This window comes from Lepidochelys kempii, chromosome 1 (genome assembly GCF_965140285.1).
Source record: "Lepidochelys kempii isolate rLepKem1 chromosome 1, rLepKem1.hap1, whole genome shotgun sequence".
NCBI lineage: Eukaryota > Metazoa > Chordata > Testudines > Cheloniidae > Lepidochelys > Lepidochelys kempii.
Window position 1 is genome coordinate 48,256,987 of NC_136380.1, and position 21,178 is coordinate 48,278,164.

The following is a 21,178-nucleotide window of genomic DNA, read 5'->3' on the forward strand; positions in this document are numbered from 1 at the left end:
TTTGTCTATCTACCATTTAAAGTACCAATCCTCTAAGGACAAGTTAGTATGTGCACGTAATTATACGTGTGAGTAGTGTGTGACTACTTAAACCATGCTCCAGACTAGTCTGTAGGAAGAAACCCTACTATGTACAGGACCAGGAGACATTAAACAAGTGGGTTTGTTTGGAAGATGGGCCTCATTAACCTGCCACTTAGGGACCTGCTCCCCTTGGGTGAGTGGGGTCTTGCCAGCCCACCCACACCCAATTCTGCCACCCACGAGAAAGGCCTTCAGCCCAGATAACTGTTTGGAATTGCCAGTGAACCAAAACAATCAGTTATTCACACAGCTTTTGCAAGGAGACCCAATGACTATGTGACTCTTCTGGCCTAACCTGATACATAGAGGTAGTATTGCTTGAAATGGATACTAGTGCTCCATCCCATGCCCTTGTGTTTGGAAGGAGGATGTCAGTCTGCGCAACCACTGTGCAATTGTCGTGCACAAAGTCCAGATGGTTGTAGGCAGGGACCCAATAATTACTGAAAGATTAAGAAAAGAAAATGAAGACATCTCACCTATTAATAGTTAAATAGTGGTAGCTGCTAAAACACTGAAATGAGCTTTTGAGGCAAACAGCAAATCAGCAGTATTATCAGATACTTCAGAAAGTCTTATAAGGCTTGTAGTCACTGCTTGTGAATGGGCTGCAAGACGTGGAAGATCACAGTAATATGGCTAAGGGTCACAGAAGAATGTCTCATTCCGAAATTTAATATAATTGACACTGAGGTCATCATGTAACACTAGACTCAAGGCAACATCTCATATGCTGAAGGAAGGAAAATGCATCAGTGAGAGCATTAAAAGCAACACTCAGAGCAAACACAAAGAAAAACAAGGCCCTTATTTCTATGGTTGGTAGATATGTACTAGCAGCAGAGATAGTGAATTTATATCCAATATAAAGTTATGTATGGATGGTCATGTAACTCAAAAAAGAGGCTGTCATTCTGTTTGCTGTATACTGAACCTTGAAATGTATAAAAGGTCTCTGCTTGCTGCAGTTGTGGTTATGAGGGACTTACTATTGTGTGTTTTATTTTTGATGCAAAATGTTTCTGAGAAAGTCATTTTTTGTGCTCTCATGAAGACTTTATATGTTTTCTCACTCTGTATTTCCTTAATCTGAAATAAGTAATCTGGACTGAAAATACCTGGTTTGTTCTTTGTATGCTGGATAACACAACAGAATAGGGAATTTTGAGTTCCCTTAACTAGTTCTTAAAAGTCACTGTTTTATCTTCCATGCATTTGATCGTCTTTTAGTAAAGAACTGTACCTTTTGCCTCTCTAAATGTTTTGCCTTTCTAAATAAAGTATTTTGATTGAGTATTTTGTTGGGAAAATGACTGTTATTACAAGAATTCATATGAACAAATTATGTGGTACTTATTACACTTGATCAGATGGACTATACACTGCAGCATAACTTTTTGGGGAATTCCTGCATCAGAGGAGTTCATCTTGTTGTGACTTTCTGGTAAGACTCTATAATACTTGTTTGGAATGCAGTACAGTTCCAAAGGTAACATGTACTGGCACTTCTCAAGCCTAGAAGGAAGGCAGATGACTCAAAGGACTATCATCCAATCACTATGATCAGCATAACTTTTAAGCTGTTTGAGAGACTAGTACTTAAATGACTATTGCCTTTAATTGCCCCACAGTTACCTCAGTATCAGGCAGGGTTCCAACCAGGCCATAATGCTGAGGATCAGCTGATTAGACTGACAGCTTTTATTTGACGCATTCATGTGACACACTGTACTTCGTGTTCATCACTTCTATATGGTTATGATATATTTTGTACAAAGTGTACCTTTAAAAACTCATTTATAAACTCATAATCTGATGAATATTATTATCTTGTTGAAATGTGTGTAACAACACTGCATGTGAAATTATGAGATTTTGCTGTAAGATTGCTACGGAAATATGTTGTAATTCTGGATAACGCTCCTAAGCCATTTCCTCGGAGACAAAGCCACACTGGCATGCCAGCAAAGTGCTAAATAGCCATTACATGCTTAACTGGGGATTTGCCAGCAGGGGAGTTGTAAAGAAGAAATTTACAATTCACACCGGAAGGACAGTTGGCAGCTCATGTACGCCATGGAATTGCCTGACCCCATGATCCAGCAAAGGTGCGTCTAGACCAGGGGTGGCCAACCTGTGGCTCTGGAGCCACATGGGGCTCTTCAGAAGTTAATATGCGGCTCCTTGTATAGACACCGACTCCAGGGCTGGAGCTACAGGTGCCAACCTTGCAATGTGCCAGGGGGTGCTCACTGCTCAACCCCTGGCTCTGCCACATGCTTTGCCCCCACTCCACCCCTTCCCGCCCCCCCCCTGCACACCATGAAACAGCTGATCGGGAGGTGCGGGGAGGGAGGGGGAGGTGCTGATTGGCGGGGCTGCCAGTGGGTGGGAGGCGCTGGGAATGGGGAGGGAAGCTGATGCGGGGCTGCTGACGTATTACTGTGACTCTTTGGCAATGTACATTGGTAAATTCTGGCTCCTTCTGAGGTTGGCCACCCCTGCTCTAGATACCTCTCCTCCCCCATCCCTACTGATGGCAGTAAGATCCCTTGAAAGACATCATTGAACTAGAGGGAGTGGTCCTCTGGAGGTTTTTCCAGCCAGTACAGACTGTTGAAAGCTTTTGGGTGAGAGAAATCTTTTTGCTTTTACATTTATTAGCCTTTGTAAAGTTTAGGAATTAGCTTGCAAATTTATCTTTTTATTTCTTTTGTAACCAACTCTGACTTTTATGCCTTTTCACTTGTAAATCACTTAAATATATATCTTTTTCAAGTTAATAAACTTGTTTTACTGTTTTATCTAAAACAGTGAATTTGGATTGAAGGGTTTGGGAAGGCTCCACTTGAGACAACAAAGCTGGTGCATATTTATTACCCTTTGTTGGAATGATGGAGTAATATATGAGCTTGTACGCTCCAGTGGGCTACTGAATGGTACAAGATGCACATTTTTGGGGGGCAAGACTGGGACTGAGAGATATGCTGGTGTCACCCTGTATATATTCATGGCTGGCTGGGCATAGCATTCATGTACTCAGCTGGGAGTGACTTTGTATGTTGGTGATTGAGTGATCAGAGGCTGGAGAGGAAAGTCACAGGCCCATTGTGAGCTGAGTGTCCTTAATGGGCCATCAAAACATAGCTGTCTAGCCCTGATGTAAATCTATGGGGGGGGAGGGGGAGAGAAGGTGTGAGCCAGGCATACAACACATTTCTGAGATACAGATACATAGCCAATATTCATAACTTCAGATATAAAGATATAAACAGAACTATCATACTTAGCAGATTACAACTTTTCATTGATACCTTACATGCCATACTTTGCATAAGATTTGTTGCAATTGTATAACAGTGCTAGCAACAATAATATAAATGGTCATATTCAATCATACAGCATCACATTGATTTCTAACAGAACAGTGATTGTCAAGTGTGGAGATGGTTCAAGTCCCCAGTGTCATATGAACAATGGATTTCTGTAAGGATCTGTACTCCCTCCAATACTCTTTACTCCTGGGGGAATACTGCACACGCCCATAATTCATGTCCTGCCACAGATTTTTTTTCCCTGCAGAAAACACATTCTGCCTGAGAAGTGCTGCAGTTCTGTTTTTCGCCTGCCGGAGGCGGCTGTGGCGCCAGAACAGCCAGCAGCAAGAATGCAGCCAGCTGCTGGCTGTTCTGGCACCACAGCGGCCTGTCGTGGGCAAAAGGCGGAACTGCGGCACTTCTCAGGCAGAATGTGTTTTCTGCAGGGAAAAAAAATTGTGTGCAGTGGCGCAGAATTCCCCCAGAAGTAGAAGTTCATCACAGCACTCTGCCTGTGGAGCCAAGTTAGCACAGGCAGAGTGGGGCACACAGGGCTGCTGGAGGGAGGGGGCAGGGAGGGTCACAAACCAGGGTTCAAAATGGCTAGTGAGTGTGATACCCTGGAGCACGGGCTCAGGAGCTAGTGGGGTGACAGCATTGAGCCAGGGGCCAAATAGGAGTGGGGGTGCAGGGCCACGTGGAGATGGGGGAAGAAGGCTGCAGGGCCACATGGGGATGGGGTGTGTGTGTGGGGACAGGGTCAGATGTGCCTGACTGCAAAGGAGAGGTTTGGGGTCAGCCAGGGTCTGCATGGGGAGGCTCCCCAATTCCCTAACAATGCCTCCCTTCTCCCCCCTCTCTGTCCCCCCCAAAAAACTCCTGTTCCATACCTTTCCCACCCACACCCAACAACCCACCAGGTTCATTCCAGGCTCCTTTCCTCTCCCTCAACTGCTCCATTGCCCCTGATTCCCCCAAGCCTTTTGTGACATTGTATACCTTGGGGGACCATAATGTAACCCGCATATTCCTCATTTTCATATAATTGTGATCTTACATATAAAGCATGCCTTGTAAGGTATCGGGGAAAGGTTATGATCTGCTGAAAGTCATTTCTCTATCCATATATGTGTATCATTAATGCATATGAAGTTATAAGTTGTGTGGTATGGTTGTCACTAAAACAGGCTGTAAGTTGGGGGAATCAGCCAGATATTAGCTCCGCAGAGGCAACAGCAAGGAAAGTATGCAACACCCAGGTGGGGTGTCAATCAACTCATCAACAGCCATTGTCCAGCAAGAGAGCTACAATGCGATGACTCACCTGTATGAGGCCACACCAGGGAATTTGCTCAACCTTGCTTAGAGAGATTCAGTAATGCTCCCCTGACTCTGAAGGTGGGGGGCAAAGCCAGGAGGGAAGAAAGGACATGATAAAAGGGAGAGACAGTTGCCATGCTGGCTCTCTCTCTTCCACCTACATCTACAGACACCACACCAAGCGACTGAAGCGCTGATCAAAGGGGAGAGCCTGACTGAAAAGTAACCAGCCAGCCTGTGGTGAGAAGCATCTAAGTTTGTAAGGACACTGAAAGTGTTAAGATCAGCTTAGAATGCATTTTGCTTTTATTTCATTAGACCAAATCTGACTTGTTGTGCTTTGACTTATTATCACTGAAAATCTATCTTTATAGTTAATACATTTGTTTGTTTATTCTACCTGAAGCAGTGCGTTTGGTTTGCAGTGTGACAGAGGCTCCCCTTGGGATAACAAGCCTGGTACATATCAATTTCTTTGTTAAATTGACAAACTTATATAAGCTTGCAGTGTCCAGCGGGCATAACTGGACACGGCAAGACAGAGGTTCCTACGGTTGTGTCTGGAACTGGAGATATTGGGTAGTGTCATTCGCTTGCAAGTAGCTGGGAGCAGCTTACATCCAGAGGCTGTGCGTGAACAGCCCAGGAGTGGGGGTTCTCACAGCAGAGCTCCCAGAGTCAAGGATTGGAGTGGCCTAGCAGACCACTGGTCTAGACAACACCAGAGGGGAACATCACACCTTTGCACTGCTTCTGACAGGTGCAGGAAATACGTTTCTGTGTTGTAGTTTAAATGAATTACTCAAAGTTCAGTATTAATATGTCTAGTAAGGAATCTATTTGTTAAAAAAAATCTTTTTTTTTGTCTGTATTGTTACAGACATACTTGCTGACAAGTATTTTGAAATAAATTATCAAAATAATTGAACTGGAGTGATTATCTTGTGTTACTTTGACAAATAAAATATGCAGAATTTTTCAGAATTTTTAATTTTTTGGTGCAGAATTCCCTCAGGAGTACCTCTTTTATAGATAGATAGATAGACACAGCTGACCTGCCACCCTCCTCAACAACAAAGTTTATGTACACTGATGACATCTGCCTGTCAATAGGCAGAAGGAGCTTTGAGGAGCTGGAGTCCTGCCTGTTATCTGACCTCGAGACTTCAGCCAAGTATTTTTTGAAGTGAAGACTCAAAAAACACACTGAAGACAGCGTCATCTTGTTTCAACTCATCATCGAGTTGAGCTCATTGCCAGCTCCAGGTCCTTCTGCACCGTCAACCAACTGTACCCTACTTATTTGGGGATAAAGCTTGAATGCGCTCTGTGCTTTCAACAACAGGTCAAGAAGACAGGCTAAATCCAGTCAAGAGTCATACTCCTCTGCAAGTTTGTCAACAACTCATGGGGAGCTAGCACAGCAACCTTGTGGACATGTACCAACGCCCTAATTATTGCACCTACTGAATACTGTGCAGCAGCTTGGGACTCTAATAATCATTGTGGCAAGCTGGATTCAGTGATCAACTGAGCCCTTCATATCATGACCGAGGTGACCAGGGCAACTTCAGTTTCCAACCTTCAGGTCATGGCTGGCACTGTTCTCCCGATAATTAGGTATGAAGGGAGGGCCCTGGCCACCTTACTGTGTGCAGCCAACTATCAAGACTGCCTACTTCACAATTTCATCTCAGAGCCACATCAAAAAAAGCCTGTTAAAGTTTTCTTTTCTAAAATAGCCATGCCTCTTAGTAAATCAGACATGACCTTTTTAAAAAAAAGCACCACAGGTTGCACAGGACTATTGTCATACATATAAAGGGAAGGGTAACCACCTTTCTGTATACAGAACTATAAAATCCCTCCTGGCCAGAGGCAAAACCCTTTCACCTGTAAAGGGTTAAGAAGCTAGGATAACCTCGCTGGCACCTGACCAAAATGACCAATGAGGAGACAAGTTACTTTCAAAGCTGGAGGGTGGGAACAAAAGGTCTGTCTGTCTGTGTGATGCTTTTGCCGGGAACAGATCAGGAATGCTCTTCAGAACTCCTGTAAAAAGTTAGTAAGCAATCTAGCTAGAAATGCGTTAGATTTTCTTTTGTTTAATGGCTGGTAAAATAGCTGTGCTGAATGGAATGTATATTCCTGTTTTTGTGTCTTTTTGTAACTTAAGGTTTTGCCTAGAGGGATTTTCTATGTTTTGACTCTGATTACCCTGTAAGATAGTTACCATCCTGATTTTACAGAGGTGATTCTTTTACTTTAATTAAAATTCTTCTTTTAAGATCCTGATCACTTTTTCATTGTTCTTAAGATCCAAGGGTTTGGGTCTGTGTTCACCTATGCACATTGGTGAGGATTTTTATCAAGCCTTCCCCATTAAAGGGGGTGTAGGGCTTGGGGGGATGTTTTGGGGGGAAGACATCTCCAAGTGGGCTCTTTCCCTGTTTGTTTAACACGCTTGGTGGTGGCAGCATAGGGTTCAAGGACAAGGCAAAGTTTGTACCTTGAGGAAGTTTTTAACCTAAGCTGGTAAGAATAAGCTTAGGCGGTCTTTCATGCAGGTCCCCACATCTGTACCCTAGAGTTCAGAGTGGGGAAGGAACCTTGACAACTATATTTTGGATCGATGGTGCATTTTTTGGCAGATATACAATTCAGATCTGCACTCTCTAGTCTATCCGGATCAGCTGTCGCATGCCCCTCAGCAGGGCACACGAGTTATATGAGCCTGTAGTGCCTGGGCTCCAGCAATGTTCAGGGCCTGAGGGCCCAGCTCCACCAATGTTTGGGGCCGGGTCTCTCCCCTGGCCCCCCTGCTGCCCCCACACACCTTCCCCAAGTGTCCCCCGGCCTCTGCTTGCTGCCCCTGCACACTTCTCCTGGGGCCCCAGAGCATCTCTACCACTCCCCTGCAGCTCCATATGCTGCCTCCCCTCTGCTGGCTCCCAGCATCAACTGCCACCGCAGGGTGCAGGCTCCTAACACCCCCCAACTACTAGTGCTTGTCCTTCTCTGGCCTGCCTGCACTCCAAACTCCTCATCCCCAGCCCAGCCCCACCCCAGAGCCTACACCCACAGCCAGAGCCCTCACCCCTCTCACCCCAACCCTCTGTCCTAGCCCTGAGCCACTCCCACACTCCAAACCCCTCATCCCCAGCCCCAGCCAGAGCCCTCATCCCCTAACCCTCTGCTCCAACCCTGAGCCCGCTCCTGCATCGTGAACCCCTCATCCCTGGCCCCACACCACAGCCCTCACCCCACCCCCCAACCCTCTGCCTGAGCCCCTCCTACACCCTCAACCCCTCATCACCAGCCCCACCCCAGAGCCCTCACATTTTTACATTATTTTAAAATATATATTTTGGCTTACAAGGCAGATGTGTGTGTGTTGGGGTGGGGGGGCGGAGACTTGGACCTGTTCTGGGCACCACCAAAAATTATACAAACCTGCCGCCTCAGAACAACCCTGTTTGTTTCTGTTTCCCTCAGAACAACCATCTGAACCAAAAGATGCTTCTTTGTTACAACAGGATAGGTTGTGGTCACGAATATCTTAATTTACGTCTTTACCCCTAGGGCTTCTTGAGCTCCCTGCCTTGACCCAGTGGAGCTCAGGAACAAACAGTGTGTCATCTGGTTATGGACTGCCCTCCTCCTCTTTATCATCTTGATGGTGGATGGATGTGCTTGATGTCTCCAGATGATGCTACCGTGTTAAAGTGGCGACATTGCTTACCCAATATTTGTTTGCACCATCAGAAGCCATATGACAGAAGACTTTATGTATAGTGTCTTACCTACAAACTGTAGCCCGGATCCTGTTTCAATGGGAATACTCCTGTTTATACACATGCTTAACTTTAAGCACAGGAGTATTCCCATTGAAACTTAAAATTGTGCTTAAGAGTCTGCAGGACTAGTGCCTTAGTTTGTTGGCAAGACAATAAATATACATACTACACAATGAAGTTATGCTACCATATTGTCTAGTGTAAGTGTTTGTAGGATAAGTGCTCAAATTTCAAAATGCTTTACAGTCTTAGGGCCTGATCTTGCAATTCTAACTTGGGCAAAACTCCCACTGACTTTAGGTCCTTAAATATATCCCTGTTACAGAAGTTAGGGTGTGAGGAATTTACAGATAAGAGATCTTGTATTCTAGCTGAGATTGTTATGAGACAGAATGGCAATGAAGTGATTAGGAATTCTATTTTAGGGGGTATAAGCTCCAGAGGAGATGTCTCTTGCACCAACAATGGCCAGATTCAAAAGAGGCTAGAGACAAGTTATGCTCCCTCCTGTAGGATGAAAAAAGTTCATGAAGCATTTAGCAAACAAAGAGCAATGGCCAATTAACAACATAAAAATAAACAATTAACACATTAACAAAGGCTAAAGAAACACTTATCAAGATTTAAGTTGATATATAAAAAGGAGGAAATGTTTGCTAACCATTAGCAACTGATTGATTAAAAGCAAATTTTAGAATAGGTATGCAAATAAAGTAATGTAAAATGAACGTATTCCAAATATTAGTTTTAAATAGAAATTTTTAACATAGAAAATAACTTAATGGTAAATAATTTGGAACCTTAGTAACTCAGGCTGTCATGGGAAATAAAATAAAGAAGTAAGAGTCACGAATTTATAGAAAAAATGCAAAAGTCATGGGTAAACTTATTTAGAGCAAAATATCCAGGTCACTGTCCCATATTGCACTGTACTGGACATACATACAGGCATTCTTGGATTCTTTTTTAATTCATGGCAAAACCTTCCTTATTAATGAGTTTAAAGATAATGGGTGAAATCCTGGCCCCACTGGAGTCAATGGCAGAATTTCCATTGATTTCAGTGGGGCCAGGATTTCACTCCAAGACTTCTATAGTGTGGGGTGTGGAAGGGAAAGACAAGTTATACAGACACTCCCTGGGTTATGCAAGACCCGACTTACACAAACTCGCACTTACGGAAAAAGTTCCATAAGCCAGAAATAGGATTTTCGAGTTGTGGAAATTTTTGCGTAATGTACAGCTATACGTTTCTGACTTACACAAAATTCAAGTTACGCAAGGCTTTCCAGAACAGAACGATTGGGTAAGTCGGGTGGCTTCTGTATGGTTAATGTCATGAAAGTTATTATTATGGTTATGCTTAACAACCTAACCCTCAGTTATGGATTACATCTCAAGTGGTCTCCGCCAATCTGTCCTAATCTGCATTTAGTTTAGACACTCTTTCTCAGACCAAAAGAAGAGCTCTGTAAAGCTTGAAAGCTTGTACCTTCCACCACCAAAACCCCCCCCATCATGTCACATATCTTGTCTCTCTCATGAAAAACATGACACAGACAAACACATAGTGTTACCCATAACTTTAAAGGATGTTCTCTGGAGGGAGATGCAGTAGCTTTGAATCACAGAGGTATGTGTTCTACCATATTAATAAAAGAACAAAGGGAACAATGCTGATACTCCCTCTCTCCATGGGTTTTGATGGGCAGTTGTTGGGCCACTCCACATCATTCAGTTTTTTAAAATATTCTGCCCATATGGGTCCTGATTCTGCCACTGTTACATTCTAAATGGGCCATCTTGATTATCACTACAAAAGTTTTTTTCTCCTGCTGATAATAGCTCATCTTAATTAATTAGCTTCCTACAGTTTGTATGGCAACTTCCACCTTCTCTGTATGTATATATATATCTTCTTACCATATGTTCCATTCTATGCATCCGATGAAGTGAGCTGTAGCCCACGAAAGCTTATGCTCTAATAAATTTGTTAGTCTCTAAGGTGCCACAAGTACTCCTGTTCTATTCACTGAGTAGTTTCTATTGATTCCATTAGGTGCCTAACTACCTTTGTAAAAAGAAAAGGAGTACTTGTGGCACCTTAGAGACTAACCAATTTATTTGAGCATGAGCTTTCGTGAGCTACAGCTCACATCGGATGCATACCGTGGAAACTGCAGCAGACTTTATATATACACAGAGAATATGAAACAATACCTCCTCCCACCCCACTGTCCTGCTGGTAATAGCTTATCTAAAGTGATCATCAGGTGGGCCATTTCCAGCACAAATCCAGGTTTTCTCACCCTCGACCCCCACACACAAATTCACTCTCCTGCTGGTTCCTGAGGAAACTTCAATCCATCGGTGATCTTCCTGATAACACCATCCTGGCCACTATGGATGTAGAAGCCCTCTACACCAACATTCCACACAAAGATGGACTACAAGCCGTCAAGAACACTATCCCCGATAATGTCACGGCTAACCTGGTGGCTGAACTTTGTGACTTTGTCCTTACCCATAACTATTTCACATTTGGGGACAATGTATACCTTCAGATCAGCGGCACTGCTATGGGTACCCGCATGGCCCCACAGTATGCCAACATTTTTATGGCTGATTTAGAACAACGCTTCCTCAGCTCTCGTCCCCTAAAGCTCCTACTCTACTTGCGCTATATTGATGACATCTTCATCATCTGGACCCATGGAAAAGAAGCCCTTGAGGAATTCCACCATGATTTCAACAATTTCCATCCCACTTTTGGATTTAAACTTGGAGAGTGGTCAGTTTGGATGAGCTATTACCAGCAGGAGAGTGAGTTTGTGTGTGTATGGGGGTGGGAGGGGATGTGAGAAAACCTGGATTTGTGCAGGAAATAGCCCGACTTGATTATCATGCACATTGTGTAAAGAGTTGTCACTTTGGATGGGCTATCACCAGCAGGAGAGTGAATTTGTGTGGGGGGGTGGAGGGTGAGAAAACCTGGATTTGTGCTGGAAATGGCCCACCTGATGATCACTTTAGATAAGCTATTACCAGCAGGACAGTGGGGTGGGAGGAGGTATTGTTTCATATTCTCTGTGTATATATAAAGTCTGCTGCAGTTTCCACGGTATGCATCCGATGAAATGAGCTGTAGCTCACGAAAGCTCATGCTCAAATAAATTGGTTAGTCTCTAAGGTGTCACAAGTACTCCTTTTCTTTTTGCGAATACAGACTAACACGGCTGTTACTCTGAAACCTAACTACCTTTGTAGATTCACCCACCTGGCTGATTGTTTTACAGGGTTTTAAATTGTATTACTTTTCACACTGTCTCTCTGACACCCTGAGGTGGGATTCTTTTATCAGCAAAATGTTTCTATATCTAACGTCCTTGCTAATCTCAACTTGGGTATGTCATAAATATAAAGGGAAGGGTAAACCCCTTTGAAATCCCTCCTGGCCAGGGGAAAGCTCCTCTCACCTGTAAAGGGTTAAGAAGCTAAAGGTAACCTCGCTGGCACCTGACCAAAATGACCAATGAGGAGACAAGATACTTTCAAAAGCTGGGAGGAGGGAGAGAAACAAAGGGTCTGTGTCTGTCTATATGCTGGTCTTTACCGGGGATAGACCAGGAATGGAGTCTTAGAACTTTTAGTAAGTAATCTAGCTAGGTATGTGTTAGATTATGATTTCTTTAAATGGCTGAGAAAAGAATTGTGCTGAATAGAATAACTATTTCTGTCTGTGTATCTTTTTTGTAACTTAAGGTTTTGCCTAGAGGGGTTCTCTATGTTTTTGAATCTAATTACCCTGTAAGATATCTACCATCCTGATTTTACAGGGGGGATTTCTTTATTTCTATTTACTTCTATTTTTTATTAAAAGTCTTCTTGTAAAAAACTGAATGCTTTTTCATTGTTCTCAGATCCAAGGGTTTGGGTCTGTGGTCACCTATGCAAATTGGTGAGGCTTTTTATCCAACATTTCCCAGGAAAGGGGGGGTGCAAGTGTTGGGAGGATTGTTCATTGTTCTTAAGATCCAAGGGTCTGGGTCTGTAGTCACCTAGGCAAATTGAAAAGGAGTACTTGTGGCACCTTAGAGACTAACCAATTTATTAGAGCATAAGCTTTCGTGAGCTACAGCTCACTTCATCACTTGCATCTGATGAAGTGAGCTGTAGCTCACGAAAGCTCATGCTCAAATAAATTGGTTAGTCTCTAAGGTGTCACAAGTACTCCTTTTCTTTTTGCGAATACAGACTAACACGGCTGTTACTCTGAAACCTGTCACTAGGCAAATTGGTGAGGCTTTTTACCAAACCTTGTCCAGGAAGTGGGGTGCAAGGTTTTGGGAAGTATTTTGGGGGGAAGGACGCGTCCAAACAGCTCTTCCCCAGTAAGCAGTATTAGTTTGGTGGTGGTAGCGGCCAGTCCAAGGACAACGGGTGGAATATTTTGTACCTTGGGGAAGTTTTGACCTAATCTGGTAAAGATAAGCTTAGGAGGTTTTTCATGCAGGTCCCCACATCTGTACCCTAGAGTTCAGAGTGGGGGAGGAACCTTGACAGGGTATATTCCGTGCTGGAATCGGCCTTTTTTTGCAAAACACACTAGCTTTAACAACCCTGCTCCTTGCTGTTCTTTTGAAACCTGGCAAAATGAAATTAAAAGCAAGTGACAATAGCTGCACGTATTCTTTTCTGATCTTCTCTTGCCCTGACTGGGCGGGAGAGGAAAAATGATTTACCCATAGTGTCAATCAAGGGTGGCATTTTCCTGCCTATAACTGACAGCTCCATAGATTGGGGGAAAGTTCTGTTTATTACATGAAGTGACTAAATTTTGCCAAGCAGGGGCTGCTCTTCTGTGGGCATTTTTAATAAACTCTTCAGATCAGGGCTAGCGCTGAAATTTTACTTCTTTTGCTCACTATTGCGGCACCCCCTCTCCCTTTTAGCCAGGGGGCCGAGGGCCAGCCCCCGGAGAGATGCGTTCTGCAGAGGCTGCGCCGCAGCCCCGGGCAGCAGACCACGCTGCAGGAGCACCATTAAGCTGAGGAGAAGGGTGATCGCACTTTGCAGCGCTGTTCCCGCCAGCCCAGTGCAATCCTTGGCCTCACGTGCCAGGCCCGCGGAGCAGGGCGGGGAGCAACCCCACGTGCCAGGTCTGCAGCGCCCTGCAGTGCGGCGGGGCACGGGCTGCTGCCGCTGAGCGGGCTTGGCTGGGGGTGCCCGGAGACCATGGCTCTGAGGAAGGCAGCGCGACCGCGCTCTGCATCCGGAAAGCTGGAAACATTCCCCCGCGGCAGGTGAGCCCCCTTTCCCCCTCCAGCCTGCGGGCCCGGGCCGAGCCCCGGCGGCAGCAGCGTGGTGGGCTCGCTGTTGTCAAGCAACCAGGGCTGCGGCTTGCGCCGGCCAGGAGCCGCAGCTGCGCCCCGCCCCGCCTCCTCTAGCCGCGGAGCCAGATGTCTGAGGGGCGTCGCCGCGCGCCTTCCCCTCCGGGCTGTGCGCGGGCTCGGGGCGTCGCTCCCCGCTGGGTCCCGCTCTGCTGTGCGCAGCCTGGGGAGTCGCTAGCCTGCTCCCGCCCCGGAGCGCTTGCTGCTGCCATGGGGAAGGTTTTGTTGTGGGCGCTTAGAGAAAGCGGTGCCAAGTCCCGCGCTGCTCGGGACAGCGCGAGGGAGGAGATGGAAGGAAGGAGCATTGCAATAGACATTGGGGGGAAGCCTGAGGGTCTTTTTTTTAAACCCTTTCCTGTTAATGCCCTTGGTTATTGCCAGTAGTTATTCCCCTTCCTTTCTTCTTCTTCTTCTTCCTCTTCTGCTGCTGCCATTGTATTTGTCCCAGAACCCAGCCTGATGCACAGGGCACAAGGTTGTGTCCTGGTCCCATGTCTGTCCTGGTTCCGGCTCACCACTGCTGTAGTGTATTGTGGAGGGGGGACAAGCCGCTGCTTCCGGGAGCTCCACAGAGCCATGTCACCCATGGAGCGGGGCAAGCCCCCGACCCAGCTCCCCGGTGGGAGCTCCAGGGCCGGATTAAAAGGTCGGTTGGCTGGATGCGGCCTGCGGGCCGTAGTTTGCCCACCCCTGCACTAGGAGAACATTGTAGGGACTGTCTGTCTTTCCCAGGCCAAGTGTAGGAGGACTGGGCTGAGTGGAACTTACCCAAAACTTGGAAGGAAAGAACAAAGTTTAGGTGAGACCCAGGCATGCAGGCTTTTTGCTTTGCATGCTGTGTATCTTTGGTTGAATACGTAATAGTTTCTTTTGAAGAAGTCTTGAAGTTACATTAATCAGCCACTGGTCACAGGCTTTTGGAGGAAAAGGGCTAATGTGCCAAAGTTGGGGCTGTCATGTTATCCGAATTGGTAAACAGGAGGGCTGCAGCATCATCTAAGCATGGTAGGACTATGTGGCCCTTTCCAGAAGGGGTGAAGATAGCAAAACCTGTCTGCAGAGAGGTCCACTCAAGAGGGACTAAAAGGGACTTAAACTGCAGCTCATCCCATAACTTAGACATTTGACAACATCTGCTTTTGTAAGAGGAGGCTTCCAGGTGCTTCTAAAACAGTCCTGGTGAGATCCCTACTTATAAAGAACAGGAATACTTGTGGCACCTTAGAGACTAGCAAATTTATTAGAGCATAAGCTTTCATGGGCTGCGATGAAGTGGGCTGTAGCCCACAAAAGCTTATACTCTAATAAATTTGTTAGTCTCTAAGGTGCCACAAGTACTCCTTTCTTTTTGAGCAAACAGACTAACATGGCTGCTACTCTGAAACCTACTAATAAAGGTATCTCTTGACATGACAATCTTGACTTCGCAACCTGTATTGAATTTCTTAGCACGTGAGCAATGTTTTTAGTCTTGGAAGAAATGCTTGTGGTGGTATATTTTTTGTTATACAAGTTTGGGGTAGAGGGAACTGTGCGAGTAGCAGGAGAGTCTGCGCTCTGCTCGCTCTGATTAGACTGAGGCAGAGTTGTATGCTGGAAACTGACCTTTGGTGGTGGACTGAGATTTCTGAATGAAGTGATTGCCTGCATCTCTGTTCCAGGACTAGTATATTTGTAACTAGAGCAAGTTACGTTACAGCTATGTCTACACTTAAACCACCGCAGTGGCCCAGCTGCGCTGTTGTAGCGCTTCAGTGTAGACACTCACTACAGTGGTGGGAGGGTGTCATAGGTGCCGACTCCATGGGTGCTCTGGGGCTGGAGCACCTATAGGGAAAAATAAGCGGGTGCTCTGCACCCACCGGCAGCCAAGCTTCCCACTTGTCACCTCCTTCTCCCACCCTCCGAGCGTGCCGCATCCCCGCTCCTGCCCCTCCCTCCCAGCGCTTCCCACCCCACCCCTTGCTGCCTAACAGCTGTTTGGCAGCACTTAGGACTTTCCGGGAGGGAGGGGGAGGAGTGGGGATGTAGCATGCTCAGGGGAGGAGGTGGGGAAGGGGTGGGGACTTGGGGGAAGGGGGTGGAATGGGGGCAGGGACTTTGGGGGAGGAGTGGAATGAGGTGGGGTGAGGGCAGGGAAGAGGTGGGGCCAGGGAGGGGTGGGGGGTCAAGCACCCACTAGCCGGAGGGGAAGTCGATGCCTGTGGAGGATGTGACGGTATCCCTGAGGTGCAACCGGGGACTGTGGGTCTGCTGTGCCCCCTTAACTCAGTAATCTTGGTTGTCTCAATGCCTTACTGGTGACAAGTAGCAAACCCCTCCAGTAGACCCACACGTGGAGCCCCACACCCAACCAGATTGCCTGAATGCTCCTGGAGACATTCATGAATCACACAGAAAAAGGCACCAGCCAAATCATCCCTGCTCCCAGCCTTGTACCACCGGAATATACCATCTTGCACTGCTCAAGACCCTTTCTTGAGCAATGCAGGTTTATTAATTTGTTCATCACTTCATCAGTGGAAAATGGACATAACACCAGCCTTTGTAACCTGAGCAGATTTATCAAGCACTTCAGTCAAACTCACTGATAAGGATAAACATTAGAATAAGTTTATTGATTACAAAAGATGGATTTTAAGTGATTATAAGTGATAGGCAAAATTCAGAGTAGTTACCAAATGAAAATAAAAGATAAGCACCCAGTCTAAATTCTCAACCTTAATAAACTAGGCAGTATCCGGACTAAGCAGTTTTTCTCATCCCACTGGATACTGCATATTAGTTACAGCCTTCATATGCAGGCAGAGCCATCCTTAGGATTTATGGGGCCCTACACAGTATTATTAAACTGGTGCCCCACGGCAGCCCAAGCTTGTAGCCCAGTGTGGGGCGGAGGGGAGGGAGGGATGAGACAGCAAAGGATAACGAGATGTCCGGCCTGCTTCAAGGTGGCGGAGAGTCACAGTTCCCCGCAGAGACCCCTGTACTCTCTCCCTCATGCAGAATGGACATGCAGAAGTTACCTATTTAAAAGCACTAAACTTGGGAATAAAAAATGTCAGTCACAGGTTTTTTGATATGCTCTGAAGTTTGTCAGACATTTATTTTCAAAAACTTTGTAGTAAGGGTGAGTCAGCTGTCTTGCTGAATACAACATTAAATATTATGGAATACATGATGGAGCTCTTCTCTGTTTTACATTTTCTTAATCAGTATTTCTAAGCTGATTTTATATTTTAAATGTACTCTTAAGCCTTCATAAAATAATCATTCCAGATTACTACATATTTAACTCACTGAAACAAAGACATTATTTTAAGTTAATCAGTCACAGAGGTTAAGTGTGTTCATAACAATGTTCATTGCTTTTAGAAAAAGGGAACATTAATTTACTTTGTGTAATCTCCATAACAATAGACATGCTTATGAAATTTCACCAACTTTAAAAAATATGTTTCCAAAGATTTTAGGCATAACAAAGGATTTTATATCTTATTAAGGTACTGATTTTGCTGGAGGGTTCTCTTAAAAGTAGTTCATCAGATAGTCAGAAGTAAAGAAAGGGAAACTTTGTCCAGCTATCTGGAAAGAAAGGAGTGTTGTCTCTTTAAGGGCTCTCTTCAATGGGGGGTAGGGGGAGAGGGGGTGAAGGGAGACAGGGAAGGACAGGAAGTCTTTGGAAGCAAGTTCTTTTTACTATAGTAATTAAAATGTGTATTTTAGATAAGGGTGGTCTTTTTGAAGGATTTATTTAAAAAACTATGTGTCTGAAGATCCCAGCATTTAAGGCTAAAGATGATTGTGCATCTAAAAATCTATGCAAGGATTTTTTGGAGATACGATTTTATAATCTTCACCAACTCACTAATGAAATATTTTTAAAGCACATTTTAAACTAAAGGCCTGTAGACTGACATGTTCTGAGTAAATATTACAGTAATGCACCACTGTTTTTGTCAGTAAATTCAGAAACTGACAGTATATACCTGGGGTTTGGCAAATGCCTGTTAAATGGCTTCATTACCCCTTGAATGGCTCTTTAACAGTTTCAATGTTGTGCTAATAGGTCTGGCTGGCTGGAATGCTTTTTCACTTTTAACTACTAGATCCCCTCCCGAGGAAGACTCACCAGGCTGCAGCAGCCAGCTGTGGGAGCCTGCAGGAAGGGTCAGAACAGAGATAGGAAAGCCAGAATGGTGGACACTAAGACCTGGTGGTGCCCCAAATTTTCAGGTGCCCTAGGCAGCTGTGTATGTTGCATATGCCTAAGGACTGCCCTGTATGCAAGCTCTGTCTGTTAGCCTGGGGACCGATCTCCTCAGCTCCAGAGTTCTCATTCCCTTCAGCGTAGGTGGGGGAAGAGACAGGACAAAGCATGCGGCCTCTGCTCTCTATTTTATATCCTCATTTCAAGTGCTTGGAGAACACAAGTCCAGGCATGTCAGGTGGGCATTGCTGAGTCACCAGGCAAGGCTGAGCAGTTCCCCTAGTGTGGCCTTGTGCAAGAGAGTCATTGAACTGTAAAAAGAAAAAAGAAAAGGAGTACTTGTGGCACCTTAGAGACTAACCAATTTATTTGAGCATGAGCTTTCGTGAGCTACAGCTCACTTCATTGGATTCCACGGTAAGCATCCGATGAAGTGAGCTGTAGCTCACGAAAGCTCATGCTCAAATAAATTGGTTAGTCTCTAAGATGCCACAAGTACTCCTTTTCTTTTTGCGAATACAGACTAACACGGCTGTTACTCTGAAACCTGTAAAAAGAAAAGGAGTACGTGTGGCACCTTAGAGACTAACAAATTTATTTGAGCATAAGCTTTCATGAGGTAAGTCTCTAAGGTGCCACACGTCCTCCTTTTCTTTTTGCGAATACAGACTAACACGGCTGCTACTCTGAAACCTGTCATTGAACTGTAACTCCCTTGCTGGACAATGGCTGCTGATGATTGTTCAACATCCATCTGGGCATTGGTTAGCTCCCTTGTGGTTTCTGGGGAGCTAATATCTGGGTGATTCCCCAATTCACAGTATATTTTAGTGACAACCATACAGCACAATCTCATAATTTCATATGCACTGATATACATATTTAGATAGAACAATGGCTTTCAGCAGATCATAACTTTTCCCGTGATACCTTACATGGCATGCTTTATATGAAATATTACAATGATATAAAAATGATGAAGAGGTAGGTTACAGGGTGCTCCCCCAAGGTATAGAGTGTCACAGAGGGGTTCTCCCATTGCTGTAGTTAATCCACTTCCACGAGATGCGGTAAGTAGGTCGACAGAATTCTTCTATCAATTTACCGCTATCTACACCAGGGATTAGGTCGGTTTAACTATGTCCGTCAGAGCTGTGTTTTTCACACCTCTGAGCATCGTAGCTGGGTTGACCTAACTTTTTAGTGTAGACCTGGCCTTAGAATGTACCCAGAATCTGTATCACTGATTTCTGCTCTGCTGGAAAAGCTGACCTGCAAGGTCCTGACATCTGCTACCGCTTGGCAGATGGGCAAGACTGGTGTCAGACTGGGACGTAGTATCAGAAGGGGGCATTAGGATTGAGTTGTGTTAATTAATCACTAAGTACTGGCATTCTGTCCAGCCTTCGTACCCAGCCTTCAGAGACTGACACCTCTTGGGTTTCCCTTTCTGTCAGTTTGACCAAAATCAAAAGACTTACTGATGTTGGGTAATAGAGTTTGGACTGAATCCATACATCATCCTGGGTCATGATCATAGTCCTCACTTCATCCTTGGCCCAAGTTGTTGGTCAATCCATCACAGATATGGCTGGCACAAGAACTTCACAATCTGCCAGAAAATAAATGGTTGTGGTCAATAAGGGACGTGTTGCCTACACCTTCCAGGCTATTTATACTGCCCCAGAACATCCTGGTGACGTAACATTACCGTAGTGATACATAATGTGGTGTGGGGAGCATAGCATGCAGGCACAGAATGCTCCTTGTTACATTTGGTGCACTGGATTATGGGATTGGTGGACTGCACTGTGGGATTGCCTACCACAAAGAAAAATGAAAGTTAAGAGAATGTTCTAAACTGACTAAACTAGTGTGAAAGGTTTGATCACAGAGATCCCCTTGGGACTGTCACCTGACGTGCTGAATTTACCTCTGAGCCCATTTTCTCTGCCATCTTGGGACTCCAGAACCCTGTCTTGTTGAGCCAGACACGCTAGCCTGCTGCAACACAGACTCAGATCTGGTCCACGCCCCCAAAGCCGCAGACTTTAACCAAAAACTGCTCACCAGGTCACTTATCTCCAGCACCCAGACACCCAGTTCCCAATGGGATCCAAACCCCAAATCTGTTTTACTCTTTATAAAGCTTATACAGGGTAAACTCATAAACTGTCTGTCCTCTAAAACACTGATGGAGAGATATGCACAGCTGTTTGCTCCCCCAGGTATTAATCACTTACTCTGGGTTTATTAATAAACAAAAATGATTTTATTAAGTATAAAAAGTAGGATTTAAGTGGTTTCAAGTACTAACAGACAGAACAAAGTAAGTTACCAAGCAAAATAAAACAAAACTCTCAAGTCTAAGCCTAATACATTAAGAAACTGATTACAGGTAAATCTCACCCTCAGAGATGTTCCAATAAGCTTCTTTCACAGACTAGACTTCTTCCTAGTCTGGGCCCAGTCCTTTCCCCTGGTACAGTCCTTGTCAGTTCCAGCAGACATCTTAGGTGGAAACTAGGGGTTTTCTCATGACTGGACCCCTTTTGTTCTGTTCTACCCCCTTTTATATCTTTGCACAAGGCGGGAATCTTTTGTCTCTCTGGGTTCCCACCCCGCCTTCTATATGGAAAAGCACCAGGTTTAAGATGGATTCCAGTATCAGGTGACATGTTCACATGTCCTGTGAGACCTCAGCCTCCATTCTTCCAGGGCTGACCCCCAGGAAAATAGGAAGGCTTGCAGGTAAATAAACCATTTAAAACTAATTGTCCTAGTCAATGGGAGCCATCAAGATTCTAAACCACCATTAATGGCCCACACTTTGCATAATTACAGTAGTACCTCAGAGTTATACTTCATATTCCTAGTTTCAGATACAAGAATGATACATTCATACAAATAGGATGAACACACTCAGTAGATTATGAGCTTTGTAATGATACCTTACAAGAGACCTTTTGCATCAAGCATATTCCAGTTACATCATATTCACACTTATAAACATATTTTTATAAAGCATATGAAGTGCAACATCACAGCTGGCACTAGTCA

General features: G+C 44.9%; 1 protein-coding gene across 2 annotated transcripts in view; it reads left to right on the forward strand.

Moving 5' to 3' along the window:
• Positions 1-13,608: 13,608 nt before the first annotated feature.
• Positions 13,609-21,178, forward strand: part of LOC140910415 (cilia- and flagella-associated protein 337) — a 75,175-nt gene continuing 67,605 nt past the window's right edge. Inside the window, exon 1 of one of the 2 annotated variants that reach the window (XR_012158578.2) lies at positions 13,609-13,821. Coding sequence is in view for 1 of the 2 variants with exons in the window: in XM_073341210.2 (XP_073197311.1) it covers positions 13,754-13,821 (68 nt within the window). In the remaining variant the exon portion in view is untranslated. The remainder of the gene's footprint in view (positions 13,822-21,178) is intronic. The other variant, XM_073341210.2, reaches the window with a different exon arrangement.